At 44.1% G+C, this 26,745-nt stretch overlaps 1 protein-coding gene across 1 annotated transcript in view; it reads right to left on the bottom strand.

Moving 5' to 3' along the window:
• Nucleotides 1–5,995: 5,995 nt before the first annotated feature.
• Nucleotides 5,996–26,745, bottom strand: part of TERB1 (telomere repeat binding bouquet formation protein 1) — a 30,612-nt gene continuing 9,862 nt past the window's right edge. Inside the window, exons 7-16 of the mRNA XM_075536714.1 lie at nt 24,183–24,335; nt 21,896–22,027; nt 20,970–21,095; nt 19,753–19,904; nt 17,053–17,393; nt 15,460–15,524; nt 15,058–15,153; nt 10,297–10,446; nt 9,940–10,002; nt 5,996–6,183 (exon numbers count right to left, since the gene is read on the bottom strand). Coding sequence (XP_075392829.1) covers nt 5,996–6,183; nt 9,940–10,002; nt 10,297–10,446; nt 15,058–15,153; nt 15,460–15,524; nt 17,053–17,393; nt 19,753–19,904; nt 20,970–21,095; nt 21,896–22,027; nt 24,183–24,335 — 1,466 coding nt within the window. The remainder of the gene's footprint in view (nt 6,184–9,939; nt 10,003–10,296; nt 10,447–15,057; nt 15,154–15,459; nt 15,525–17,052; nt 17,394–19,752; nt 19,905–20,969; nt 21,096–21,895; nt 22,028–24,182; nt 24,336–26,745) is intronic.

The raw sequence follows: 26,745 nt of genomic DNA on the forward strand, positions 1-26,745 counted from the left end.
GTATCTTGCCCTGTCCGACGTCTCCCTTCACCCCCTTTTCTGCTGTCTGTCCCCCAGGGAGGAGGTCACATGTAGATCCTTGTAATCGGTTCCCTCTTTGCAACCCACTAACTCTCTACCCTCCCGTATTGCCACTCACACCCCTGATCCTGAAGTTATCATCCGCCCTGGATTCCCTGTGCCTCCAGCTCCTATCTGCACCAGTGTACATCCTTTGCTCTATCCAGACTTGCAAGGTAGAATTCGGATCATGATAGTGGGGGGTGGGGGGCAGGGGAGGAAGCATTTAGGAACTAGAGGAAAGCTGTATTCATCGGTGCTACATTGCACCCTGACTGATTCATCTCCTCCCCTAGACCCCTCTGCAAGGGGATCTCCAGTGGCCAACAAATGGGTTTTGGGTCTCCACTCTGCACTTCCCCCTTCTTTCACTGATGCCTTATACCTGATCCCTTCGACACCTTGCGATCGCACAGGCTGGTGTGCTTCTTCCATGTGGGCTTTGTTGCTTCTGAGCTAGATGGCCGCTTGTTCCTTCTCAAACTTTCTATGGTGAACTTGCCTAAATCCTAATCAAAAGCCTGCACTGAAAGTCCACCCCAAACTCTTGATAAATACCCTACCTTTGCCTTCCTCCCTCCAAGAACTACGATGTAAAGCCATAGTAGGAATGTCTACTGAAGTAAACTAATTTGATATTTTCAGGAGTCTGGAAGTTGAGAAAAGGGAGGAGGTTTTAAATTTTATCTCAAAAAAGGAGGGTGCAGTGTAATGGGCAAAAGCAAACACAGAATGAAACAAACTAACAAAAACCATTCCATGTATCCACAATAGCCAGAAAGTGAAACAACCCAAAGGCTGGTCACCTGATGAATGAAGGATACACGGAATGCTGGAATGGACACAGTGGAATATCATTGGGCAAGAAAGAGGGAGTGCCTACATGGACAAGCCTTAACGACTTCATGCTAAGTGAAGAGTCCCTGAGTGGGGCATGTGGATAATGTGCAATAGGCTACTAACCCCCCAAATAGTGGATACTCAAGTCCACCCGGTCCCAGAGGCACTCTGGAAGAAAGAAGGCCCGGGAATTCAAAATCCTCTGGAGTACAATTCTTCTCTGATGCACATGAGCTCGAGTCAGTGTCAACTCCAGGGCAACCGGTCGAGTCTCATCCATCCCATCCCACCCCACTGTCCTCGGTCGATCCTGCCTCTTAGCAACCCTGGAGGGCAGAGTAGGAATGCCCCATTAGGTTTCCTAGGCTTTACATCTTTGTGGGAGTAGACAGCCTCCTTTCTCCCGGTCTCATGGTGGGGTTTAAATGTGTGAACATTGTAATAGTTGCAGCCTAAGCCACCTTAGGTAATCATTATAATCCGAGAGACTAGTCCGTGGAAGAGGACACCATGCTTGGTGGAGGGGCAACACAAAAGAGGAAGACCTTCAATAAGATGGGTTGACACAGTGGCTGCACCTAGGGGCTCAAACCTAAGAACCCTGGTGAGGATGGTGTAGGGCTAGGTGGGCGGTGTTGTGCTCTATCACACGTAGGGTTGCTATGAATCAGACCTGATCTGATGGCACCTAACATCAAGATTAAACTATAGGAACTGTAACCTGAGCCAGCTATGTAGGAGGCCAAGCAACATCCTGGGTAGAGCCTATGACAACCATTGGTTCTCTACCATAGTTTTGTAGAATAACTATCAACTGGCATAACATAGTTCATGAAGGCGTGTTTTCCAACCTACTTTGGTGATTTGCTTCTGGAAGCTTCAAAGCATGTGAACTGTTTCCTAAGACACAACTACTGATCTCTACTCAAATGGACCGATTTGGGTACAGAATGAAGGGAATCAGGACTTAAGGAAATTAAAAACTAGCCCCCAGGACTAAAAGCCCACATGAACCATGACATCATCTAACCTGAGACCAGAACCTGATAGTGCCCAACTATCACTGCCCCCCATTCTTACCAGGGACACACTAGAAAGTTCAGCAGAGAGAGAAAAATGTAGAATAAAACTCAAATTTCTAACAAGAGTCCGGCTGACTGGATTGATTGAGACTGGAGAAAGCCCTTGGGCTAGTGCCCTATAATGCACCCTGAGCTTGGAAATAAGGCTGTTTCCTGTGATCGCCTTCTGTCCAAATAAGAGATTGGACTGTAACTTATCTTGTGGCTACTGTGCTTCCTTAAAAAATCAGCTATAGGAAGGGCTCCCAAGTTTGTGGGACAATGGGGTTAAAAGATAATGGAATGTGTCTGAGTTTTGTGAATTCTCGTCTACGTGACCACATATACATGATCATGTGTGTGTGATGTGTGATCCTATGTGACCTTGTAAAGATGACATTTAACCTGAAAGAAAGCTGAGACACAGGAGGAGGGGCAGTGAAGTTAGAGGAAACAAGGGGAAGGTTGATGCATTAAACACCGTGTAGGCCATGTCAGGGGCAAGATGTGTAGGATTGTTAAGTGATAGCTGAAACTGCTATGCAAACTTTCATCTAAAACACAAAATATTAAAAACCAAAAAGCCCAATGGGGAGGCAGGTGACAGGAGATGCCAGGGAGTGTAAGATAAGATATAATAATTATTTATAAACTATCAAGGGACCAGGGGTGGGATTGGGGAGGGAGGGGGACGGGGGAAAAAAAGGGAAACCGAGCTGATTCCAGGAACCCAAGTAGAAGGTGAATTATGAGAATGACGAGTGCAACGAATGTATAAGGGTGCTTTGCTCAATTGATGTATGTACAGACTGTGATAAGAGCCTTATGAGCCCCAATAAAAAGATTAAAAATAAATAAATAGGTAATTCTGAGGGAAAAAAAAAACAAAAACCAAAAAGCCACTGGGTCTCTGGCAAAGCTCCTGACCCGGACCCTTCCCTCTGGTCCCATTTCAGAGGTGTCTAGAGGTGAGTGACAAAGTCCACAAGGGCACAAAGCACTGAAGCATGAAGTCACTGGGGCTCATGGGTCTGAAGCAGTGGCTCTCCACCTTCTTCATGCCGCCACTCTTTCATGCAATTCCTCATGTGGTGGTGACCCCAACCAGAAAATTTTTCTCGTTACTACTTCATCACTGTAATTTTGCTACTGCTATAAATCGTCATGCAAACATCTGATGTGCAAGATGTATTTTCATTGTTACAAATTGAACATAATTAAAGCACAGTGATTAATCACAAAAACATTCTGTAATTATATATTGTGAAATATTTCTGTTTTGTCTTGAAGCATGGTGTAGCATGGGTTGGTCTTCACATGCTGGGTACTCAGATGTGGGCGTATCTGCATGTGGACGGACCACCTGGGTTAGCGGAGCGATGTCTCAGTTTCTAAGACCATTGGAAACACATGAAGACTGTGACCCATGCTACACCATGCTGCAAGACAAAATTTCATTGATTTGTCATTAGAAATCACAGGGTGAGAACCACTGGTCTGAAGGCTTAAAGGGTGGGTGGAAGGCGCTTCTGGAGGGCTGGTTTCTTGGAAAGGGATTCGACACTTGTGATGTGATGGCATGTGCTCCAGAGAAGCAGATTTCACTTTGTATGAGGGTAGGTTAAAAAAAGCGATTGCTACAAAGGCACACTTTTATCAGACTAATATAGAAATATGAAGCTGTTTCTTGACATATCCTCCCCCTCCAGGTCGATCTATTCGCTTGAAGGAAGTGTTTCCAGTTCTCTAACCCTTCCTCTCAAAGAACTCGCTGTGCTTCATTTACAAGACTTCACACCAGCAGTTTGGGCTTCCCTGAAGGACTCACATTGCGGGTTCCTATTCCATGTTCTTTGATGAGTTTGGGGATATAAAAGAAGCACGAAGGGGCAAGACCAGGGCTGGGGGGTCGCTGGCTAAGGCCTTTCAACGACATTCTCTGAAGGAAGCATCAAAGGACAAACAGGTGCCCTGCTGCCATGGGGAAGATGCACTGGCACAACATTTGTGGCCTTTTCCTCACCCATAGTTTGGGGTTTTCTTAAAACTCCTTCATAATAAGCCTCTGTGACGATTCTGTATCCTTCTAGAAAATCTATCACGATGATCCCTTGGAAATCTCCCTAAAACAGTCTGAATTTCCTGAGCTGACCTCTCTGCCTTGAACTGAACGGAGTCACCAGATCGCTCCAGAAGCATCATGACCAGACTAAGGCAGTGCAGTCCTCGGAGAACTTGCCTGCAGCCGTTCATCCAAGTTGTGTCGGGTGAACCCCAGCGTGTGCGTGAACTAGAACCCTGGCAGCGAGACTTGCTGCCAAACCATCATGTGCGGAAGGACCCATCTTGAACACCTTGTGAAGGAACAAACTGCAGACTTCCAAGGATATATGAAGGTGCCTCAAAAAGCTGGTAGAAAAAAATATATTCTTTTAATTCCACTTTCGCATGCATGTTGTATCCCCCTTGTAATCTCTAGTGTCTAGAGTGTTGGGCATCAGTCCATGTTTCTGGCACAGGCCTGTAACTGACCCAGCTCCAACTCTAATGGTCTGTTACGATCCCGGGAATTTTCATTCTCCATGGAACCGGCCAGTTCTGAGTTTGCAAAGCCAAGCAGTCCTCTACTAAGTCACTATTTTGATTTAGCTTTTGTCTTTATTTTATTGCCAACTTTCTCTCTCTGGGGAAATAAAGGCAGCTCTGAGTCAAGAGTTAGAGTGGAATTTCAAGAGCTTGATGGCAGTACAGCTTCTTTTATAAATGGCATCACTGACTGGTGGAAAGCACAGTATCTAAGCTACAGAATGTCCTATTCCTGGGGCGCTTCTGTTAGGCATGGTTTGTTTGCACCTAAGTCTATCAAGGAAAGGCTGTTATCTAAGACCCACTGGAATGATGTGTTTAGATTAAATGTGAACAACACTGGAACAACTTTTGACTTGTTAGCAGGCCTGAGGCAACAGACAGAAGGTTTCCCTTGCACCCTCAATCAGCTTTCCCAAATCCGAAAAAAGAACAACTCAAAATAATCTAGGGGACTAAGTCACACCCAATAGTGCTCAGCAGATACTGAGAAACCCTGTACTATATTCACTCCCAGTTGAAATGCAAGGAATTGTCCTAATTGCAAATTATTCCCTTGCCTGAAGGAAATTTTGCATTCAAATACAATTCTCTACTTACTGATTCTCTGGAATTTCCATGGTGGATCACAAAATAAGAAATTTAACAAAAACTCTGACTTATCCAAGTAGAACCAGTTAATGATCTGAAAAGGCAAAAAAAAAAAAAAAAAAAGCACGCTGGTGGGGAAATAAATGCCTCCTGGAGCTGGAGAGGACACGGATGAGGAAGCACGGGACCACTGCCTGCCGAGCCCCAGCTAAGCTCTCAGGCCCTGCTCCTTGGTCAGGAGTCACAGCTGCAGCCACTGCAAGCATCCTGGAGGCTGCCATAGCATCCTTTGGGATCAGGGTGGAATATAAAATGAGTGCAAAAATGAGAAAACTGAGACGTCAGCAGTTTGATTTTCTACTTAAAGAAAATAACCATAAAAATCCACAAGAAAACACTGTTATAAACTTGGAGAGGGAGTGTTCAAAACAAATGCACCATTAGCACACAGAACAGAAACAGTTTAATTAACCAGGTGTCGAGAGAAACACCCCCATCCCTCACTAGCTTGACTAGTTTTCTAAATTCTGGGGATAAATTTAGACACTGAGTTTTATACCCCAAGTGTCTCAGACGATATTAAATTACAATATAATGTGCAAAGGCTGCTAATTTTCTCAGCTACTTTTTAAACTTCAAGGATAAACATACATTCCTAAAGAAATCTTGACTTTATAGGAGAATGTGTTTTCACTAAACTGCACACTGAAAATGCACTTTTGGTAAAATTGCAGAATTTGATGAATTCCAAAATAACAAAATATTGAATTACAAAATGACTTCCAATGCTTGTATGTTCAAAACACTCACTGTATTTTAAGGGTTCAAATTTAAAAACCCATAAAGTCTTTATCCAATCAAAGAGCCGCACGGGTCTGGCTTTTGGTCAGCTTGTGGTATTTGTGAGCCAGGTCCACGGCTGTCCGTCCACGCTGAAATGGGAAAGACCACAAAATGGAATTCCAGTGATTTCCCATTTTCTTAACGCCACTGAGAAGGTAACTTACTTCTTCTTCAGTAAAATTTTTACGAGTCCTTCTTTTCTCTGCAGTGAATGAGAATGGTAGACGGTATTAGTTCTTACAGGATAAACGGGAAAAAAGGGGTGGGGGGAGCAATCTTCTTGAAAGCCAAATAACTGCTTAACTGAGTTTAAGGTTATGAACTGTGGATCGAGGAAACTTCAAATCTGGATTATTTATGATATGGAAATCTACTCGCTCTGCAAACCTGCACACTGATAAACAAGCTAGTTGCTGTGACTTCTTCAGGAATTGTAACTGAATCCTATTACAATGACACTTGCAATATCTTTCAATCAAGAAACAAGGAAACAGAAAAGTTGGTCATCCTCCAATTGTTCATTCTCTCAACATTCCTGTAAGGACAGAGAACAGAAAGCTTACCTATCTTATAGATACAGTCTTCCCATTGGGTTCCATAACTTCAGAGAATAGAAAAAAATACCAACATTTGTTACTTTAATATCAGGCTGAAGTAATATTTTTAAAGAACAAGGGTCTCCTGAAATTCACTACAAAAAGCACGTTTACTGACTCCCGAGGGTACTCAGCTCAACCCACAGCGAATTCTCTTTAAGGGGCACACTCGGGTGAGTGCCCTCTGACCAGACCACCTCGCCCTCCTGCAGAGGGCACTGGGAAGTGGGTGATGGCAGATGGAGTTAGGTTACAGTTGAACACCTTATCATTTTGATTTCCTTTTTGACCCAATTTAAAGCTGTTTTAGTTTCCAAATTTTTCTGCTTTCTTTTCAATTGACGATTTTGTCTATTTTGTTATTTTGCTACTAGCGTTTTTAATATATTTTTAGTAAGTGAAATCCAGGATGGATGAGCCTATAGAGACAGTAACTGCATTAATGATTTCTTGGAAATAGGGAGCTAATGCATACAAGAAATAAAATGTTCTAAAATTGAGTGTCGGGATGATCGTACAACTCTCCTTGACATATTGATGCGGATTATGTCCCAAGAAAACTCTTTTTTAAGGTAGCATATAGTGGTAGAGGAAGTTTTTTGGGTTAAAAAGGCTTTCTACCACAGAAAATATACACAGCAGGTATCAGTCAACATGAATATTTTTTTGGCATCATTACCAAGAACTGGATCTTCCTGAGCTTTGCATTCATTGCTAGCTCCCGTTAGTTTGTTACGAGATGCCGGGGGGGAAGTTTTGCACAACCACCTATGGCCGCTGTTTACTTCTGTGGGATTAGAAGCCACAGATTTCTACACAAGCAATATACGTGTCACAGTTTCTGCGAACCACTCAACCCCTGGGTGCCCGAGTTTCCTATGTGTCGATGCATGCTCTATGGGTGTGTGTGCTATTTACGTGGGTGCATTACAATGTGAAGATACAGTATTTGTTTTCGGAGGGCTGCCCTTGAAGTTTATGAAAACACAGCAGATATAACCAAACACCTTGGAGGAAAAAAAGAGTCTCCACAACAGGGTCCCAGAAACGTAGTCTCAAGGGACACGACGGTCAACTGGCCTAACAGAGTTCACAGAGACAATGTTCTACATCCTACTTTGGTGTCTAGTGATTGGGGTCACAGCAGTTCACAGGCAGCCATCTAAAGAGCAACCACTCGTCTCTCCTGACGCAGAGGAAAGCAGGGTGGAGAAAGCCAAAGATGCACCAAGACCATCAGTCTAATGGCGGACCTGTCCTCACCACCCCGAGACCAGAAGAATTATAGTGTCCAGCCACCACTAGCCACCTTCTCCGAAAGAGATCACATTAGAATGCCCTGGATGGAGGGAGGGAAAATATAGAACAAAAAGACGAGGGTTACTGGCTGGACAGACTGGTGGAACCTTAGAGACCATGGCCCACAGTCACCCTTCAAGTCTGGCAATGAACTTAGCTTCATGACCCAATTTTCAGCCAAACAACAGGCAGGTCTATAAGGGGGATAATAACACCTGGGAGGCGCACCTTGAAACAATCAGCCACTTGAGACCAAGCAGGCACAAGGTTCAGAAGGGCGGGGAGAGGAGGAGTGGCAGCTGGAAACCCAGGGAGGAAGCAGGGAAAGTGCAGTTACATTGCGGAGACTGCAATCGGGGAGGAAAGAACGTAGGTGATGTCTGACTCTTGCTGAATGGGATCGCTCTTCCAGGTCAGGAAGTGTGTCTGGTGTTCCTCACCCTTGTACTCTCTGTGCCCAGGACAGCATCGGGCACATATTTGTTGAATGACAAAAAGTCGTTATCATTGCCCAAAATGGTTCACACACTTATCAATTCTGACTCATAGTGACCCTATAGGACAGAGTGGTACTGTCCCTGATGGGCTTTCCAAGGCCGTGAATCCTTATGGGAGCAGACAGCTTCATCTTTCTCCTGAGAAGCAGCTGCTATGTTTGAACCACCAACCTTGCAGTTAGCAACCCAATGCATAAGCCTCTACACCACCTAGGCTCCTTGGCTTAGATCTGGAGACTCCTATTTTCAAACTCTCTCAAGAGTCCAATCCACACCTAGGGGGAACCTTCAAATGATTAGACGCTGCAATGGCCCCTTCTCAAAAGAACAGTTTTAAATTTGGGGGTGAGCTTGTATCAGAGGAGTGGCCGTGAGTGCCTCCATGAGAAATGGGAACGCTATCAAGAGGGAAAATGGCAATCCATTCAACACCTCTGGCCAGGCTGTATGAGCGAGCCATAAAACCAGTTGAAGCACCACCCCCTCAAGATGCCTTTCTCCATTCTAAACAATTAGGCCAAATTATTAACTCTTTGGTCTTAGCTGAGCAAGTTCGCAGCACTTACTGGCTGACTGTCATTTCGGATGCTTAGGATGCCTCCATTATCTACAGACGACCTCACTGGGCCCAGGTCATGAGAGCTCTACCGGCTACTTCACTGAGTAAAATGATCATTTTAGTTGTTCCATATTTGCTTTAGAGGTAGGTTGAAATTTGATGAGAAGGCCTTGTCAAGAACAAGATGTCCAAGTGTAATATGTTTACATGGAAAAATACCCATTTGCGAACTGTTCCTCCAGGAACCATTGTTTTAAGTAATAGGCTTCCCTGCATTGGTACTCATCCTTAGTTTGCATGCAGACGGTTTAATCTAGAAAAAGACCTGGATATATAAAGTACATTTGACATTTCTTTCACGCTTTGGGGAGTGAGAATGAACAAATCTATGTCAAAATGTGTCCTGGATGTCCTAAGCGCAAATGTCTCTGCAATAGATGCAGAATGGCTTTGTAGATGTTACTTGTAGATGGCAAGCACACTAACAGCCTTTGAATTGCTGGTTCAGCATGCCCATACGGGGGTTCTCCAGGGTGTATATCTTTACAGGAACAGACAGCTGCGTCTTTCCCCTGTGGGCTTGAACTGCCAGTCTTTTGATTGGCAGTGCAATGCCTAACCCACAGTGCTACCAGGGCAAGTACTGTACTGGACGGCTTCCTGTTACCTAAGGCGATTAATTCCATATAGAGAGAGAAAGACGATTCTGTTCTCTAAGCCTCTGCAATAAAGGTGCAACAGGATGTGATAGAGGTGAAGTGTTAACCTTGTAGCTAAATTCAAATGGCCTCACATGAATTCATCATCTAAGAAAGATTTTCATGTGTAAGCAGGGTCTTACAGTCTATGTGACTGTGATTGTTGAAGCACTGTAGCTGTACACAAAAACCCCCCTGGTGATTTGTGCCTAGGAGAGTAACCGTGTGTGGAAACAGAAGTATGACTTATGGATCGAACAGGGGTGCTTAAACATAAAATGTAAGCATATTTAACAATGAAATATTCACTTCTTCCTCCAGGGACAGTAGAGTCACTACCCAGTGGTCTTCTACGTGGGGTCAGCAGGATTTCTGGAAAACAGAAAACAATTGACACACTTTGGGTACAAATCTGAAGGCCAGCTCACCTGACCCATTAGTGTGACCTTGCCTCGTTTCCCCTCTAGTGAGCAGCCTTTGGTGGCTGAGGAAGGGCGATTTAAATCACCATGGACTCGGTGAGGCGTCTTTTTCACCCTCCGGCTACTCAGAGATAGGTGGTCTCTGCAACGTTCTTTTACCCTCTAGCCCCACCCCCCCACTTCCTATTTCAGGTAAGCATGCAGAAGATAGAGTTATAATTGCAGTTTTAAGTTACTGAATTACTTTGGTTACAGATAAGGGATTTCCTTAGTTCACTTTTATATTTGTCTTCTGCTTCCACAATGGCTTGGTGACGGTCACACTGGTACGGGCAGGAGTGCAAGAGCTTGCTAAAGTTACGGCTATTCAGGGATTTCCCGCCTGCTTTGCAACCTACAAGAAAACAAAGTGATGTACAGGCGTCATGGAGTACCTCAGAACAGACCTGTGAATGCAGACAGCCTCACGTTGGTAACTGAAGTTCAGTCACGTGAGGAAGAAAAGAAAGCCCATGGAGCACAGTGAAGTAAGCATTGGGCTGGATGCATGGGTACAGGGACAGCTAGGGGACACAGAGAGGAGAAACTGCTTGGTCGGTTTCAGGGCAGGAAGACAACTGCCAGGGAAGACAGCCCCAAACAGTGTCCCGTGCTATGTAAACTTGCTCTGGATAACACATTTCACATAAACAAATCGTGACTCTTAGGGCCTGTCTTCTTTTTAACCAGAAAATTTCAAACACATAATACAGAGACGGATGCAATGAACCCCGATAAAAGGAGGTCTAGAGACATAGTTGATTGTGTGTTCGGCTGCTAACCACAATATCAGTTGTTCAAACCTGGTCAGTGGATCCACCAGAGAAAGATGAGGCTTTCTGCTCCCTTTAAGGTTTACAGCCTTGGAAACCCACAGAGAGAGCTCTACTGTGTCCTATAGGGTCGTTCTGAGTCAAAACTGACTCGATGGCAGTGAGCTGTAACCATAACCCAGGTTTAATAGTTATTAACCCATAATCAATCATGTTTACTCTAAACGCCCATTTTGCTCAGTCTGCACATACCTATTAGATTGTGAAACCTAATGTTTTTCTCTATAGTACCATTTCATCAGTAAATACTTCAGATGCATTCACAACAGAGCAGGACTGCTTTTGTCTGTTTAAATAAATGTCTGCTTAGTGTCATCTGATGTCCGGTCAGGCTCACATGTCCCCGCCGCACCAACGTTTCTTCTACAGCTGGTTTGTTGGTCTGCCACCACGACCACGTCCGGTTGATGCTGCTTGAGTTTCTTTACTTCTCCATCATTTCTCCTCCCTTTTCTTCTTGGTCACCCAATTGTTAAAGACACCAGGTCACTTGTGGTCCAGAGTTCCCTGAACTTTGAATTTCGCTGACAGAGACCTGGTCCTGTCTTTTAAAATGTTCTGAAGTGCCCTGCAAACTAGTCATTAGAGTTACGTGATTGATCAGGCCCAGCATCGATTTTTGGGGGGCATAATTCCTCATTGGTACAAGGGGGTTCAAAAAGTTTGTCACAACTGGCACTTAGAGATAACGGAGTTTCCCCGTGAATGTTCTGAAGCCCTTTGTGTACGGTCTTCGCTTCTGCATACTATTAAGAGGAACACAATGCCTGATTACCTCCCTCTTTAATGTTGATATTGAAGCATAGGCTTAGGTAATGTCATCCACATCTACCCATCATCAGGTTCCCCACCAACCTGTCACTGAATGGTATTCGTGGCCCATTCTGAACCAGGAGAAGTTAGTCGGGCATCTTGATGGTATGGTGAAGACATTTCAGATACGGCGAACACCTACAGAGTCATGGGCGCACGGCATGGTCAGAGACTCACGGTAAAATGTGCTGGTGTGGCAGGGGTATAGGTCACGAGAGCTGTGAGTCAATGCAAAGAAGACAAGCAGAGGCTGGGGAGGCAGAGCAGGAAGGGTTTGAAAACACCCTAAGGGATTTTAACTCACTTAAAGGCCATGGGAGGAACTGGAAGATATTTAGGAAGTGATACAACTTCATTTGTCTTGTGGAAAGCTCAGCTGAAGACAAGAGAGTCAGTTGTTAGGTTACTCTAATGGTCCAGAAAATAAATGGGGCGGGGGGAGGGGCTCTTGAAGCAAGGCATTACAGGGAGAATGGAGAGATTTATGAGATAGAGTTAGCAGAATTTTATGAATAATGTGCTGCTGGCTAAAGGAGAATTTTAGGAAAATTCTCAAGTAATTTGAAATTTGACTGCAGGTTGAAAATTGAGAATGAATACGGCATCATCTCAATCAGAAGGAAAGAACCACCATGCAGTTTGGAATGTAACAAGTGGGGCAGGACAAAATTCAACACAGTTTTGAAAGCCAGGGAACAGCTCCGATTCAGTGGGGTACAGAAGTATTCAGGTTCTCAGAAAGAGAAGCTGGCAGCAATATGGGTGGGCAGCCCTTGAAATGCTAAGACTGCAGCCAAGATCCTGGAGGGAACAATGCATGACACAAAACAGGCCCCCAAGGGGAAGAAGGAGGAGCTAACAGGTGGGGCTGGAAAGAAGACTAGAGCGGGGACAGACAGAGATGATTCCAAGTTTGAAGTCACAGAGGCCAGAAAAACAATGGTGACACCAACCGAAATGGGGTGACTTGGGAAGGGGAGGACAACAAAAGAACAATAAAAAGGCTGTGTTTGGGTTACACGGTACCAGCAAGGCATCCAAGAGGGTAAGTCTTACGTGCAGCTCGAAATGGGAACAGGAAGCTGCAACCCAAGGTAGAAACTGAGTATGGAGACGCAGGTGTGAAAGTCATTAGCAAGAAGACAGCAGAAGCCACAGAGTACATGCAGAGCGAGCACTGAGTACCTGCTGGAACCTGGGTCCTCGCCGGGGAAAGCCTGTAGAAAGCGGGCAGGCAGTGAAAGACAGAGCGACAGACAGACGGCCAACACGTTGAGGTCAGGACTCTTGTGTCCAGGGTCTGCCGTAGAATGAGGACTCTGGAAGTGTTGAGGAGGTAAAGAGAGGGCCAGAGAGGGAGGAGCAGAGCTATCGCCAAGACAAAGGATGAAATGGGTGACCAGAACCTCCACTCTGGGGTTCTCAAAGGTCCTGGGTTCATGGCACCTTTAGGGCCTCAGATATTCTTGTGCAGCCTAGGTTTTGGTAGGTCCCCAAACAACTTTCTAGATATTTATGTTTGAACAACTCGACAGTCATTTGAAAAAGCAACACCCATAAAGTTAGAGGGTATTCTTCCTAATGACAATGACTTCCTCTGGGATGTGGACACTTAGCAGCTTCGGAGGCCTCGGCCTCGAAACGGACACCACCTCCTTCATCTTCGAGTCCACAATGACATCCATGTGGCGCTTGCTTTTTATCCCAACCACCCAAACACCCCGCTTCACAAAGACATCACAGCTACCAACGCTGAGTGGTGGGCTCGGGCGACGGCCCTGTGAACTGCGAGGGCCAGCAGTCGCGCAGCTGTCAAAGCGGAGCAGGGGGGATTTCCAGGAACAGCAGTATAAGAGTGCAGAGCTGCTAAGGAGGGGGAGGATTTATTTTAAGCCATTGGTTTTCGAGGGGAAAGAGGCTTCAGATTACCTTTCATGCGCAAGCCTAGGAGAAGGGCGATAAAAGAAAAGCCAGGTAACAAGGGGTTAAGAAGGGAATGAACAGACGGGAGAAGGAGCAAGGGCAGGAATCTACCCACGGAGAAAAGGAAGAGACAGTGGAAGAGGGTTTCCAGGCACAGCCAATCACAGAGGATGTGCGTTGTTGAAGATGAGGTGAGCTGAGCAGAGTCCAAGGTTCTGAAAGAAGTGTCCAGAGAGATGGGGCAGAGAAGGACTGGGTGTTGTTATCCTGGGGCAGAAAGAAAGGATGAGAGTGAGAATGTGATCAGGTACCGGCTGTAGTCCCACAGATCAACTCTTCCGCAAGGCTGAAGAAGAACACTGCTCTGGGCGGGCTCTGGAGGAGCCTCCATTTTCCGCAGAGAGCTGAGGCAATGGTAAGAGTGCACGAGGGGATAGTGGGGTGTGGAAGAGGAGGCGAAGGGGTGGGCCCGCTACAAGGGGACTGGTAAAAAGAATATGAGAAATCTTCATCCCTTCATTGCAAAGACACAAAGACCCTGCTTAAATGTTTAATGCTTGAAACGTTCAGAGCACTACCCAAAAGGCTACTGGTCTTTGAAAAATAGAAAAGAGAACAGGTTCAGTAGAAAACATATAGCTGGCACTAGTGTGATATAATCGATAATTTAAAATGTACTTATTGAGTAGATTCATATAAATAAATATAAAAACCAGAATACCAAACCCAATGTCATTAATTAAGTTGTTTTTGACTCGTTGCGACCCTATGCAGATGTTCCAGACTGTAAATCTTTATTGGAGCTGACAGCCTTTCCTTTGCTCCTGCAGAGCGGCTGGTGGGTTTGAACAACCCACCTTGCAGTTAACAGCCCAACAGCTAACCCACAACACCACCAGGCAGACCTCATTTGACTTTATTGTGCTGCACAGATAAGGTGTTTTTTGAACAAATTAGCCCCCAACCCCCACCAACAGAATGTGTTCACTGCTTCGCTCCACGTCACATTTTTGGTCATTCTCACAACATTGAAACTTTTTCATAGTGCAACGCACACTCAGTAGGGCCACAGCATAGTGTACACATTACCTTTATAAGAACTGGGAAATGCAAGCACTCCCATGGCTCAGCCCACAGCAATATTCACTGCACTGTGGTGTTCGGGACCCTAGCCTGGGAGGGTCTCCAAGGTCTGCCTGTCCTGGGACCTCAGCCTGAGGTAGACTTCGATTTCTGCAGGCAGAGGTACCTATGTGTAGGTTTCATGATGAGCCAGCCGATTACTTCTCCCAAGGAAACGAGGTTTAACCACACAGGCAGAACGATAATACCTTCTGGCTAACCCCTAGTATATAAAGTTTAAATTATGAATTCACCTTAATGAGAAAGATACTGACCTGAGCACCTATTCTCCAACATTTTGGAGCAATTGTCAGTTGCTAGAAAACTGAAGACTTCTTTATTTATTATGTCTGAACATATTGTAAATGGATCTGGAAAAAAAGTGGCAAAATGTAAGATTTTGGTTTTGATTAATTAATAGGATCTGACATTTTAAAAAAGATTTATTCATTCTCAATGCTTTCATAAATGTTAGTGCATGTCCAGACACCCTGGCAGATCATCAGAAATGTTCTGAATATCAATAAAAGATGACTGTGGGTCGTTACTGCCAGAACAGCCAAAGGAATGGCTTCAGTCTCAAGGAGGCAGGTAAGCCAAGGGGCATTTTCAGCTGCCACAGTCACTTAATTATCTGTTTTCTTGGAACACCAAAGAAAAGCCATTTTTGATCTTACCTGCTACTGGTACCTGCTGTTTTCTATTCTGGATGATGAGAGTCGACCGTCTCAAAGCATGGTCACTAAGAGAAAACAGACAGCAGATTATGCAAGGCAAACACACCGGGTGGGAGCGGTGGTCTAATCCTGTGGCTGTGGGGAGCAGAGCGAGCTGCTCAATAGCTACAGTTCTGCCAAACTAGGATCTGCAACATTTCCCACTTTGTTTCCAGAGTGGAGTTACACAAGACTCCAGAGAATAAGGAACAGGGATGCCAGCAGCCTGTGGAAGAAAAAGGCCTCAAAACACAAGTAAAACTCTGAAAGGGAGAGGAAGGAGAGCAAGAAAGGAGAGAACAAAACCAGTGGGAGGAAACAAAGAACAGGGACACAGGATGGCAAAGTCCTGGCAGCAAGCATTCAGGTCTTAGGTATGAACCGTTCAGAAGTCTCCCTGACTCCTGGGGCCTGGGCAGTTCCATCCTGTCCGAGATGAGTAATGTACGTTATGGCTAAACTTCCACAACACCAACAGGCAGGACAGAAAAAGGAAAGAGCTGTGGAACAGAAAAGACTGGGCGACAGGTACAGCTGTCTATTCACGTGCACACACCAGCCAAGCTCACTGCCAGTGAGTCCATCCCAACTGCAACGTTTTGGGGGAGGGTAGAGAATTAAAAGATAATGGGGTTCTTTCATGGACTTTCTGCAGCCCTCTCGTCATGCCAGGAGGAGCTGCAGAGGAAAAGCAAGGAAAAGCAATGGAGACTAATATTAGCTCAGCTGACTTTCATATTAAGGTGGCAATGGCAATGACAGCTGGGTAGAAGTCAGACTCGCTCTAGTGCAGGGAGGAGGGTGTGGGTGGGAGCCCAGAGGGAGCGAAGAGGGGCTCAACAGCCTGTCTCAGGTTTTCGATTCCAGTCCCTGAGAAATCAAGGCAAAACTACCAAGAATGGTCCCAAAGAGTTGAAAAAAGGGTGGTTGTTGGTGGTATAATCCATCTTCCTAACTGAGATTTTGCTCTCTCTCCCTGTAACAACTTGCTTGGAACACAGCAGCACCCTCTTTAGTTTTGGTTAGCACAGTAACCGTAAGAGAAGAACACACCTGAGAGGGGTAAGAAGAAAACCTACACCTCTGGGTCCTACCTGTGCAGGGAGACAGAGACATACTGGAGAAGAACGCCAGGGATAAGGGAAAAGGCAGGCCGGGCCGTCACACCCAGAGCTCATCGTAAATGGACTCCCTGTCCAGATTGCACTCACAGGCTGCTGTTTGCTATATTGCTCATGGGTTATCAATGCATGTACTATGACTTCAGGTACAGGGCTGCAGGTTACAATTTCTCTTTTCGAGTATACTTTCTAAAATTCAATCTAATCAGGCCACTCAGCTTGACACCCTCAATGCCTGGAGTTAAAATAAAAAGGGAGTAAAACATGCAAGACCTCAGATACACTGGCCTGTTCCTCCCCATTCACTCTCCCTTCCCACCAGGACGCTCTTTCAGCACCTCTGCATCCCCAGTGCTCCTCCCGTGGGTACAGAGCAAGTACACAGTAAGTACTTGATGAATCAGCCACATCAGAGAGAGTGATTAAGCAGTACCTTGACGGAAAAGCAAAATTATCCTTCTCTAAAGGTGTTTCTTCATGTAAGTTTTGACTGCTGCTTAAACTGGCTTGGCCGAGAGTCTTCTTTTTCCTGCTCTCCCTGTAACAAGCATTGACCGGACTGGCACTCTTTAACAAGGTCTCCATCTGGTCTTCGTTTGGACATGCTTTAGACGTGGCTCCAGGGGTCTCAGAATTCTGAGTGTGGCTGGATGAGCATTTGGCCTTACAGTCTGCTTTTGCACTTCTACCAAGATGATCTACATGGAGGTGTTTCCGAGTCTTTGTATTCGTAGATGGAACGCGGTCCTTAGTTTCTTCCCTTTGTATGTGTCCCTAGAATGTAAGGATGGCAAGGAGATCATTTCAAGGTAATTTATTTGCCTTATACTCAAACCTATACTACCTTGAAATAAAGCAAAACCAGTTTATGATTGCCAATAGGAGACATGATTGGGGCAGTTCACATTGGTAAGAAGAAGGGAAATTTATTCAAGAAATAGTGATGAGGAGGGAAAAAAAAAAGAGGACCTGATGCAAAGGGCTTAAGTGGAGAGCAAATGCTTTGAGAATGATTGGGGCAGGGAATGTATGGATGTGCTTTATACAATTGATGTATGTATATGTATGGATTGTGATAAGAGTTGTATGAGTCCCTAATAAAATGTAAAAAAAGAAAAGGGGGGAAAAAAGAAAATGATTAGGGCAAAGAATGTACAGATGTGCTTTATACAATTGATGTATGTATATGTATGGACTGTGATAGAGTTGTATGAGCCCCTAATAAATTGTTTAAAAAAAAAAAGAAATAGTGATGAGGCAATCAGTAGGCAACTGGAGGAAAAGGAGTTGGGTCCAAAGAGAAAGTTGACAGGAATCAAATATTTAAATGACTTGACTATATAAATTATATATATTCTAAAATAAACCATATTTAACATTTCCAAGTGTTACACAAAACCAAGAAATAATAAAAGAAATAACTAATATTGTTAACAACAAAAACCAAGAAAGGTATTATAAATCCTAAACCACTGAAAAATTAAAACAAAAATGTTTACCTGATAGGTCAAGCTAAAATATTTAAAAATAAATTAAAATGAAGGTAAGAAAAGTTGGAAAAATAACAAAGAACATATAGGATAAATAGGAAGTGAAGAGCAAGGCAGTTGACTTAAAAGCACCATTTCAATAGCTATATTCAATGCAAATTAAAGGGTCCCACCAATTAAAAGGCAGAGATTGTTAAAAAGAAAAACAAGTTCACTGCTGTGAAGTCCATTCTGACTACTAGCGATCACACAGGACTAGAAGACGTGCTCTTCAGTGTTTCTAAGGCTGGTCATGGTTACGGGGACGGAGAGCCGGATCTTTCTCCCAAGGGGCAGCTGGTGCGTTCAATCACCAACCTGGAGGTTAGCAGTCCAGTGCTTAGTAAGCCACTAGACTGCCAGAGGAGGGGCTTCAAAAAGTTCTGGAAAAATTCCATGATTTTTTAATTCCATTTTCCCCTGAACTTTTTGAAGCCTCCTCCCTCGTATATTAGGATTTTTCCTCTAGAGTTGCTTATACGTATGATGATTTGAATAAAATATTAAGTCCAACAATGAAGGTCTACATAAATCAAATATGGCTTACATAAATGAACATACATAAACATAAAATGACTCAGTAATTTCTAACAATCAATAAACTATAATGTGTGAATTACATTTAAAAAAACGATACAAAGCTATAAAAGTATACATCCACAAACAAACATGAGAAATACACATGTGTGTACATGTGCCTATGTGTAAATGAAAAGGTAATTCGCCCTCCTTTATATTTTTTGAACTTTTATTAAGATGTCATGTCTCTGGGGGAACGGGGAGGGAGGGGAAAAATGAGGAGCTGATACCTAGAGCTCAAGTAGAAAGCAAATATTCTGAGAGTGATGAGGGCAACAAATGTACAAATGTGCTTGACACACAATGGATGGATGTATGGATTGTGATAAGAGTTGTACGAGCCCCCAATACAATGATAAAAAAAAGATGTCATGTCTCTTGATGCTGTCTTCTTTGTCTCTTTACACTTATGTCCACTTTAAAAACATTCTTCTTGTTCTATGTTCTAGAATGATTCTTCGAGTATTATCATTACATTTTAAACAGATAACTATTAAGCATTTTTAATTAACTTTGCAAGAAAGTTGGCTTTGCCTCACCGCAGGCAGGCAGTCTGTGGCCCTGGAGAAAAGCCCCTAGCAGGGGTGAAAGTTAAAGGGAGCTTTGGCGCGCTCATTATGATAAAGACGTGGCCCGTAATTAGGGAGCTGTGCTTGCTGACCCCCAGAAGTGGAGCTATGGCTTACTGGAGGCGGGTGCCTCTGGGCACCTAATTCTCCCAAATTAATTAAGAGGGCTTGAACCGAATGCCTGTGGGGTTGAGGTTTACAGTGGAGTGGCACTTTGGGGGGGTGAGGGGGACCCTGAAAGAACAACTGTTTCCTGAGTATTGCAACTTGTTAACTTCCCTAATGAGCCCTGTAATTGTGAATGTTGTTTCTGAGTGTGTGGCTGCTGCAAAGAATTGTCAAACTCAAAAGCTGGAAAAGTGGAGTGTTTTGGAGGACAGAATACTCTCTAACCCCGACTGCTATAAAAAGAAAGAAAAAACCTCCTCTATTCTTTGAAACAAAGAAGCAGCCAACCTTATCTTTTTCACTTTCGAGTTCTGATATTCTTTGTAGAATTTCTTTGGCTTTCTTCTGGTATTCTTCACCATTTTTCTCTTGCATACTTAATTGCTCAGCTTCATTTTCATCCAAAGAACATTTTTCCAGACTGAGATGTAATTTCTCAGCTTTGTAATACGGGGGGGAATAGTGAGATTATCCATTATTCAAAATGCGATTTTAATGTTTTTCATAAGGATACCTTCATTAACATCCCCCCCCCACACACACACCCTTCTCTAAATTTTGCTCAATCAGACTATCTGAACTGCCTAACGATACTGAAAATAAAGGTGCAAAGAGCTTGGCAGAGGCCCAGGATCCACAGTCATAGAGGAGGGAGAGGAACATGAAAATAAGTTCTGCCAGGCAGACAGACAGCACCTGTGGCTTAGATACTAGTTTAAAAGTAGTTGGTTTTCTTTTATTTTAAGCATGTATAAAGTGATTCCTTCCTATGATCTTTTAAATCCCTACAATCTTTTCACATGTACAGTTTCTGTGCTATGACACTACACAAACTTCTTACCGCTGCCACTGCTTCCCAAGCACCCTGGCCTGTATCACATCCGGAGATGCAGCAGGCTTCCTGCTACCACGGGCCTTTGTGCCTGAGACCCTTGCCCATCACAAACACGTTTCTTTTCACCCCACTAGCTCTGCACCATCAGACCTCGGCTCAAGGTTCCTTTTCCTGCTGCAAGGCTAAGTTAGCTTCCTTCATCAGAGGCTCTCAGAGATCTGTATCCCATCCCTTCGGCCCCTTTACGTCAACTTATAGGAACGCATTCATTATTCAGTTCCATGTAAACTGAGCCCTGAGAACACAGACGGTATGTTTCATCACTGTATCCCCAAGGCCTAGCAGTGCTGACACATCACAGGCACTCAAACACTTAAAGATGACTACCTGCAGGTACTTTATATTACGATTTATAGTAACTCACTCTCCACATCCAAATCTCAGTCCTACAGATTTTGTCCACAGAGCATAAGTGAATTGTTTATACTGCTGCCCTGTTTCACATCAGTTTGCATATACAGAACACACCCCAGTTGTCATGTCCAAATTCTAGACTTTGCTTTTCAAATGTGAGAAGAGTCTGGCAGCTCAAGGGGCTTGGCTCCTTAGAGTAGCAAGAAATGACTTATAAGCTCTGGCTGATCTTTTCTTAAAGGAACAGCAAACTTACCAAATTTTTGGCAGTGGTGAAGCACAAAACTGGCAGCTCTGTTAAAGTCCTCATTCTGAGATTCCACTAAGAATCGTAGCACAAGGGGAAACCCGTTGTTTTTTAAAAAGTCATACTGGTTTTCCACTGCAAAACAGCAAAAATGACAGCAGAGGACAATCATGTTATGGTGAGCTATCCGCTTGAGGCCATGGCTCTGCCTCACGATAATACAAAGGGAGGAAAGAGATGGAGAGGCCTGGAGAATGACAGGATCTTGGAAGGGTTCCACCAGAGGAGAGCTTGAGCAATCCTGTACTACAGTGTGAAGACTGGATTAAGTGGATTATGTGTTCTCCCTCCCTGGGGGACGGACAACAGAAAAGTGGGTGAAGGGAGACGTCGGACAGTGTAAGGCATGAAGAAACAGTAATAATTTACAAATTATCAAGGGTTCATGGGGGGGTGCAGGGAGGGGGGTAAAAATGAGGAGCTCAAGTATAAAGCAGATGCTTTGAGAATGATGATGGCAACAAATGTATGAATGTGCTTGACACAATGGATGGATGTATGGATTGTGAAAAGAGTTGTACAAGCCACCAATAAAATGATTTTTTAAAGAACAGGAAGAAATATTGAGGGTTTTAAAAAAACGAGTCCTGGAAGGCAGCAATTGCAATCACTTGGTGAAAGATGTTGAGGGGCTACAGCCTAGTCCGAGAGCGGCACTGGAAATGGACAGGAAAGGCTAAGGACGGGTACACAGAAATAGGACCACAGACCTCAGGAACTGACCACCGGCCGTGGGTGGAGGAGGAGGAGCAGTTAAAGACTGGGTCACAGGGACTGGAGACAGGTGGGGCCTTCATGCAACTAAGGGGGAAAAGCCAAAGTGGACATGGACTTCATTTGTTTTATTAAGCACCCAAAATCCGCCCAGTACTTACCACAGACTTCTGTGCAATGACTGAGAGTAAGAATGATGCTAACTCTATCTTCTGAATCCAGGCCTTTGTGACTCAGCAATGCTAGCAGCTTGGGAACAATATGGTACTTGGATAGTATTACTGCAAACGTAGCTGTAGAACAGGGAGAGAGAGAAATAAAGACAGCAAGTGATCCCTTGTCTTGAGAGAAAGGTTATTATACAGCTGTTATCGCATCTTAGACACATGTATATCTAACATATGTATGTTATGTGTGAATATAAACACATTGCAATCTGAGGGTGTTACACCTCACATGAATCCCTATGCTCACTGAAGATATTTTACTAATACAATTTTGGGGAAAGAATTCTTCATTGTTCTGCATAATGTTATCACTATGAGGCAATGCGGCCTACATAATCGATTCCTGCCTCAGACTGAAATACACTGTTAGCTGGCTGTACTTCTACAGGAAGCAAAACGGAAGCTACACTGAGATGGGTCCGGCGATCCTCCTCCTCATGGGGCTTGTTAACAGCATCCACCGAGAGTCTCACAATACTGGTATCAACAGTAAGACTGTGGAGGGCTCGGGAGGCTATAGCTTAATCAGCTTTCACACCTTCTAGACATAACATGGAGCTCTGGTTATGCATTAGGCTTCCAAGAGCAAGGTCAGCCGTTTGAAAACTAGCAGTCACTCCATGGAAGAAAGGGAGGGCTTTCTATTCCCATAAACAGTTACAGCCTCGGAAACTCACAGGGGCAGTTCTACCCTGTCCTACAGGGCTGCTGAGTCGGCATTGTCTCCGTGGCACTGAGTAGCTGTCACATCTCTAGAAAGTACATGCATACCTCATATGCACGTGAAAGTTGGACACTGAATAAGACCGAAGAAGAAGTGATGTGTCTGAACTATGGTGTTGGCGAAGGATAGCTAAAGCACCATGGACTGCCAAAAGAACAAACCAATCTGTCTCAGAAGAAATACAGCCAGAATGCTCCTTAGAGGCAAGGATGGTGAGACTTCCTCTCACATACTTCGGACATACTGTCAGGAGAGATCAGTTCATGGGAAAGGACATCATGCTTGGTAAAGCAGAAGGGCAGTGAAAAACAGAGGGAGACCCTTGACGAGATGGATTGATACACTGGCTGCAACAATGGGCTCAAACGTAAGAACAACTGCGAGGATGTCGGAGGACCAGGCAGTGTTCTACTTTGTTGCACATAGGGTTGCTTTAAGGTGGAACCGATTCAAGGGCACCTAAAGGACAGATGCCAAATAATAATTTATAAACTATAAAGTGTTCATAGGGGAGGGGAGAGCGGGGAAGGAGGGGGAGGGAAAAAAAGGAAAACGAGCTGATTCCAGGAACCCAAGTGGAAGGCGAATTTTGAGAATGATGAGGGCAACGAATGTATAAGGGTACTTTACTCAATTGATGTATGTATGGATTGTGATAAGAGTTGTATGAGCCCCCAATAAAATGATTTATTAAATTCAATAAAAAAAATAGATGCCACAGGAGCCCTGGTAGCATAGTGGGTTATGCTCTGGGCTGCTAACCACAAGGTCAGCAGTTCAAAACCAGCAGCTGCTCCATGTGAGAAATGAGGTTTGCTGTTCCTGTAAAGATTTGCATCTTCAGAAAGACACAGGGGCAGTTCTAGACTTTTCTATAGGGTCACTAAGAGTCAGAATAACTTGATGGTAGTGGGAGATGACCACACAGACACAGAGAGCCCGGCATCACACAGAAGGCCCTTGCTAGCTGATTTAGAAAACATCATCAGTGCTCTTTAGTTATTCCTCAAAGTCAGCCTGGTTTTCTTATGACAACGATTCTTAAGTTGTCATGGGCTCAAGCCTGGTTCTCCCACTCCGTGTGAGGCTGCAACAGGCAAGTTAGACCTGGCACTTACTAGCAAGAACTGGGCTTTTCTTAACTCTTTGTTCTTTAAAATCTACAAACTGGGCTTTCCATTCCTTCTATCACCAAGATGTCCTTAGATTTCTCCATCTCAACCTTTTAAGTTGATAGTTCTTAAAAGTGAAACAAAGGTTTATGATCGACAGTCTTATCATGGTTCTATCTTTAGACCTGATGTCAGAAGACACAGATTTAGAGCCTTCAGGATGGGACAGCCTCCACAGGCAAACAAGGAGTTGGGAGAAATCATTTCTAATGCCCCCTGAAGTCCAGGCCCTGTGCGTGCACAATGGGTCACTTCAGCATTAGCCACGCATGTGGAAAAGAAACAAAGGACAATTGTAGGAAAATGACTAAGCATTTTCACTCACGGCTGTCAACGAGGCAGGCATCCACCGTCTTTGTCACCATTACTGCAAGCTTAGCGCTGGGTGGGGTTTTACGGGAATCGGACTCCAGCTTCACAAGAACTTGAGACAACACATCCAGTCCGCCCTCAGAAATAAAGCGTTTCTGAGAGGAAGCTTAAGGAAGGAAGTAGAACTATGAATATCTCATGTCAATAAGGCATTGCAATAAATATAACATAAACTTGACTTTTTAATTAAAAAACCCCCAAATTAGAGCATTAAAACCCCATCTTTGCCTATGTACATCCATAATCACTAAGTACACATGTAAGAACCTCACCTTGGCAGACGCTAACTGTGGTAGTTACATCATCCGGTGTCAACTTGAGACTATTAAGAGTGAAGGGGTGGAGACTAGCCTGTCAATCGGGTAGGTGGCAGCTTGATGACCAGGGGCACTATTGAGATAAACAGCTCACTGGGGCAGGACACATAGATTCTCCCTGCAAGACTTTCCTATTGACAAGCCACATGAAGCTACACTGATGGCAGCCAGACCTTGGAGCTGGAGGAACCACCTGGAGACCCACACCAGCGCTAAGATGCTTCCACCACCACTGGATCCACAAAACTTTCCACCCACTGGCCTGTAATATTCCTGCACTCGGTGTCATTGCACACGAGTCTGAAGAGGAGTTTACAGACTGGAATCAGACATACGGGCTAATATCAGACTTATGGATTTGATCTGGACTTGGCTGGAATGTTTTCTTAATCTACAAATATTCTTTTATATAAAGCTCTTTCTTATGCACATGAGAGTCTATGAATTTCTTTCTCTAGTCTACCTGGGCTAACAGAGTAACTATATATACAGTTAAACAAACCCACTGTCATTGAGTTGATTCTGACTCATAGTGACCCGATATAAAAGCTTTCCAAGGCTTTGTAAATCTTTATGGAAGCAGAGAGCTTCATTTTTCTCTCTTGAAGAGCTTGTGGGTTTGAACAGCCAACCTTGTGGCTAAAACCAAAAACCCCACTGCCATCAAGTCAATGCCAACTCATAGTGATGACACAGGATAGAGTAAAACGTTTCCCCAGTGTTTCCAAGACTGTCAGTCTTAAGGGAGTAGCAAGTCTCTTCTTCCTCCCACAGCAGCTGGTGGACTTAAATTGCCCACCTGTGGTGAAGAGCCCACACTTAACCCACAGTGCTTCCGGGGCTCTTACTGTCACATAATGATGTCCGCAATCCTACTCTTAGATGCTAGAGAGCTCACTTCATTTCGTGAGCACCCCGACTAGCACTGCCTATAACGGACACACGCTCACTCAGTTTAGTTCCTTAGCCTACTGCCTGCATTCCAGCAGCATGCATTCTTCCTCAGACTGCCCCAAGCGACACAAGGCAAAACAATAAAACTTCCCAAAGAGCACGTATTCTAGCCATCCTTATTTAAGCCGAGTTTTCTACTTCTTGAACACACATCACTTATAGTCCCGTTTCCCCAAGCAGGTCATTTTCCCCCATCGGTGGGACGATACAGGCAGAAATAATCCAGGGAAGTGGCAAAACTAGAGGCCTACACTTTGCCCTGGATTGTAGGTGATAGTACGTATGGTTTTAATTGCCAGAGTGGGGTGGGTGCTGAATAATATTTTCTGAAAAGGGGGTAGGAGGCCAAGGTTTAGAAGCTTAAGATTTAGTGTCCTAATATCTATTCCGAGCAAAAATTCAGTGACAGATATGTTGTGTAACGTCTAGATTCCTTGGTTTCCCTGTTCAAGATTACCCTGATGAGAGCAGCCCAGGATCAGGGAATTGAGTAGTCTCCAGAGCCTGTCCCAGTCACAGTGTAATAAATGCGTAGATGAGCTAGCAGCTGTAGTTCAGCCACAAAAGCTTCACAGTCGGCCCTAGTTTCAGAGACAAGACCCAAGATAATTTTTATAAAACAAGCTTTTATATTGGTCAAGAGAACACTGAGGTCTTAATCTAATATCATTTTCCATATTTTCTAAATCTGAGAGGCTCTATTAGATACCATTATTTAAGAGCAAGCAAACCTTTTTATTATTATGGAGAATAGACTTCTTTAGTATTTGAAGCTTTTGTTTAAGTTCAAAACAGGAAGTATTTTTAAATGCTAAAAAGGTACCACCAAAGTTTTAAATTCTGAGTTCCCCAGTTATAAGCAGAAGGGAAGGGCCGAGCCCATAATTATTGGTTATACATTGAATAGCTCAAGCTTTCGCTAACCTGTATGCCATTCCGCTAAAGGTAAAAGATCACTCATTCACTTTTGGAGAAAGAGATACTATCAAGGGACCAAAGAAAGAGATTCCAATTGTTGGAATTCTAGAAAAGTGTTCCTTTGCGTGGGAAATGTGACTAGTGCTTTAAACATCTGAATGTAGACACACACCAAACATGTATGAAAGGTTTTAGTTCCACCTCCTTGCCAAACTTTAATATTGCTAGTCTTTTTACTTCTACCCACATGGAGTGTGTAACGGTATCTCTTTGGGATTCTAGTGTGGATTTTTCTGATGACTGATAATGTTGAGAGGGGCAGTATGG

The sequence above is a fragment of the Tenrec ecaudatus genome, chromosome 18 (assembly GCF_050624435.1).
Source record: "Tenrec ecaudatus isolate mTenEca1 chromosome 18, mTenEca1.hap1, whole genome shotgun sequence".
Classification (NCBI taxonomy): domain Eukaryota; kingdom Metazoa; phylum Chordata; class Mammalia; order Afrosoricida; family Tenrecidae; genus Tenrec; species Tenrec ecaudatus.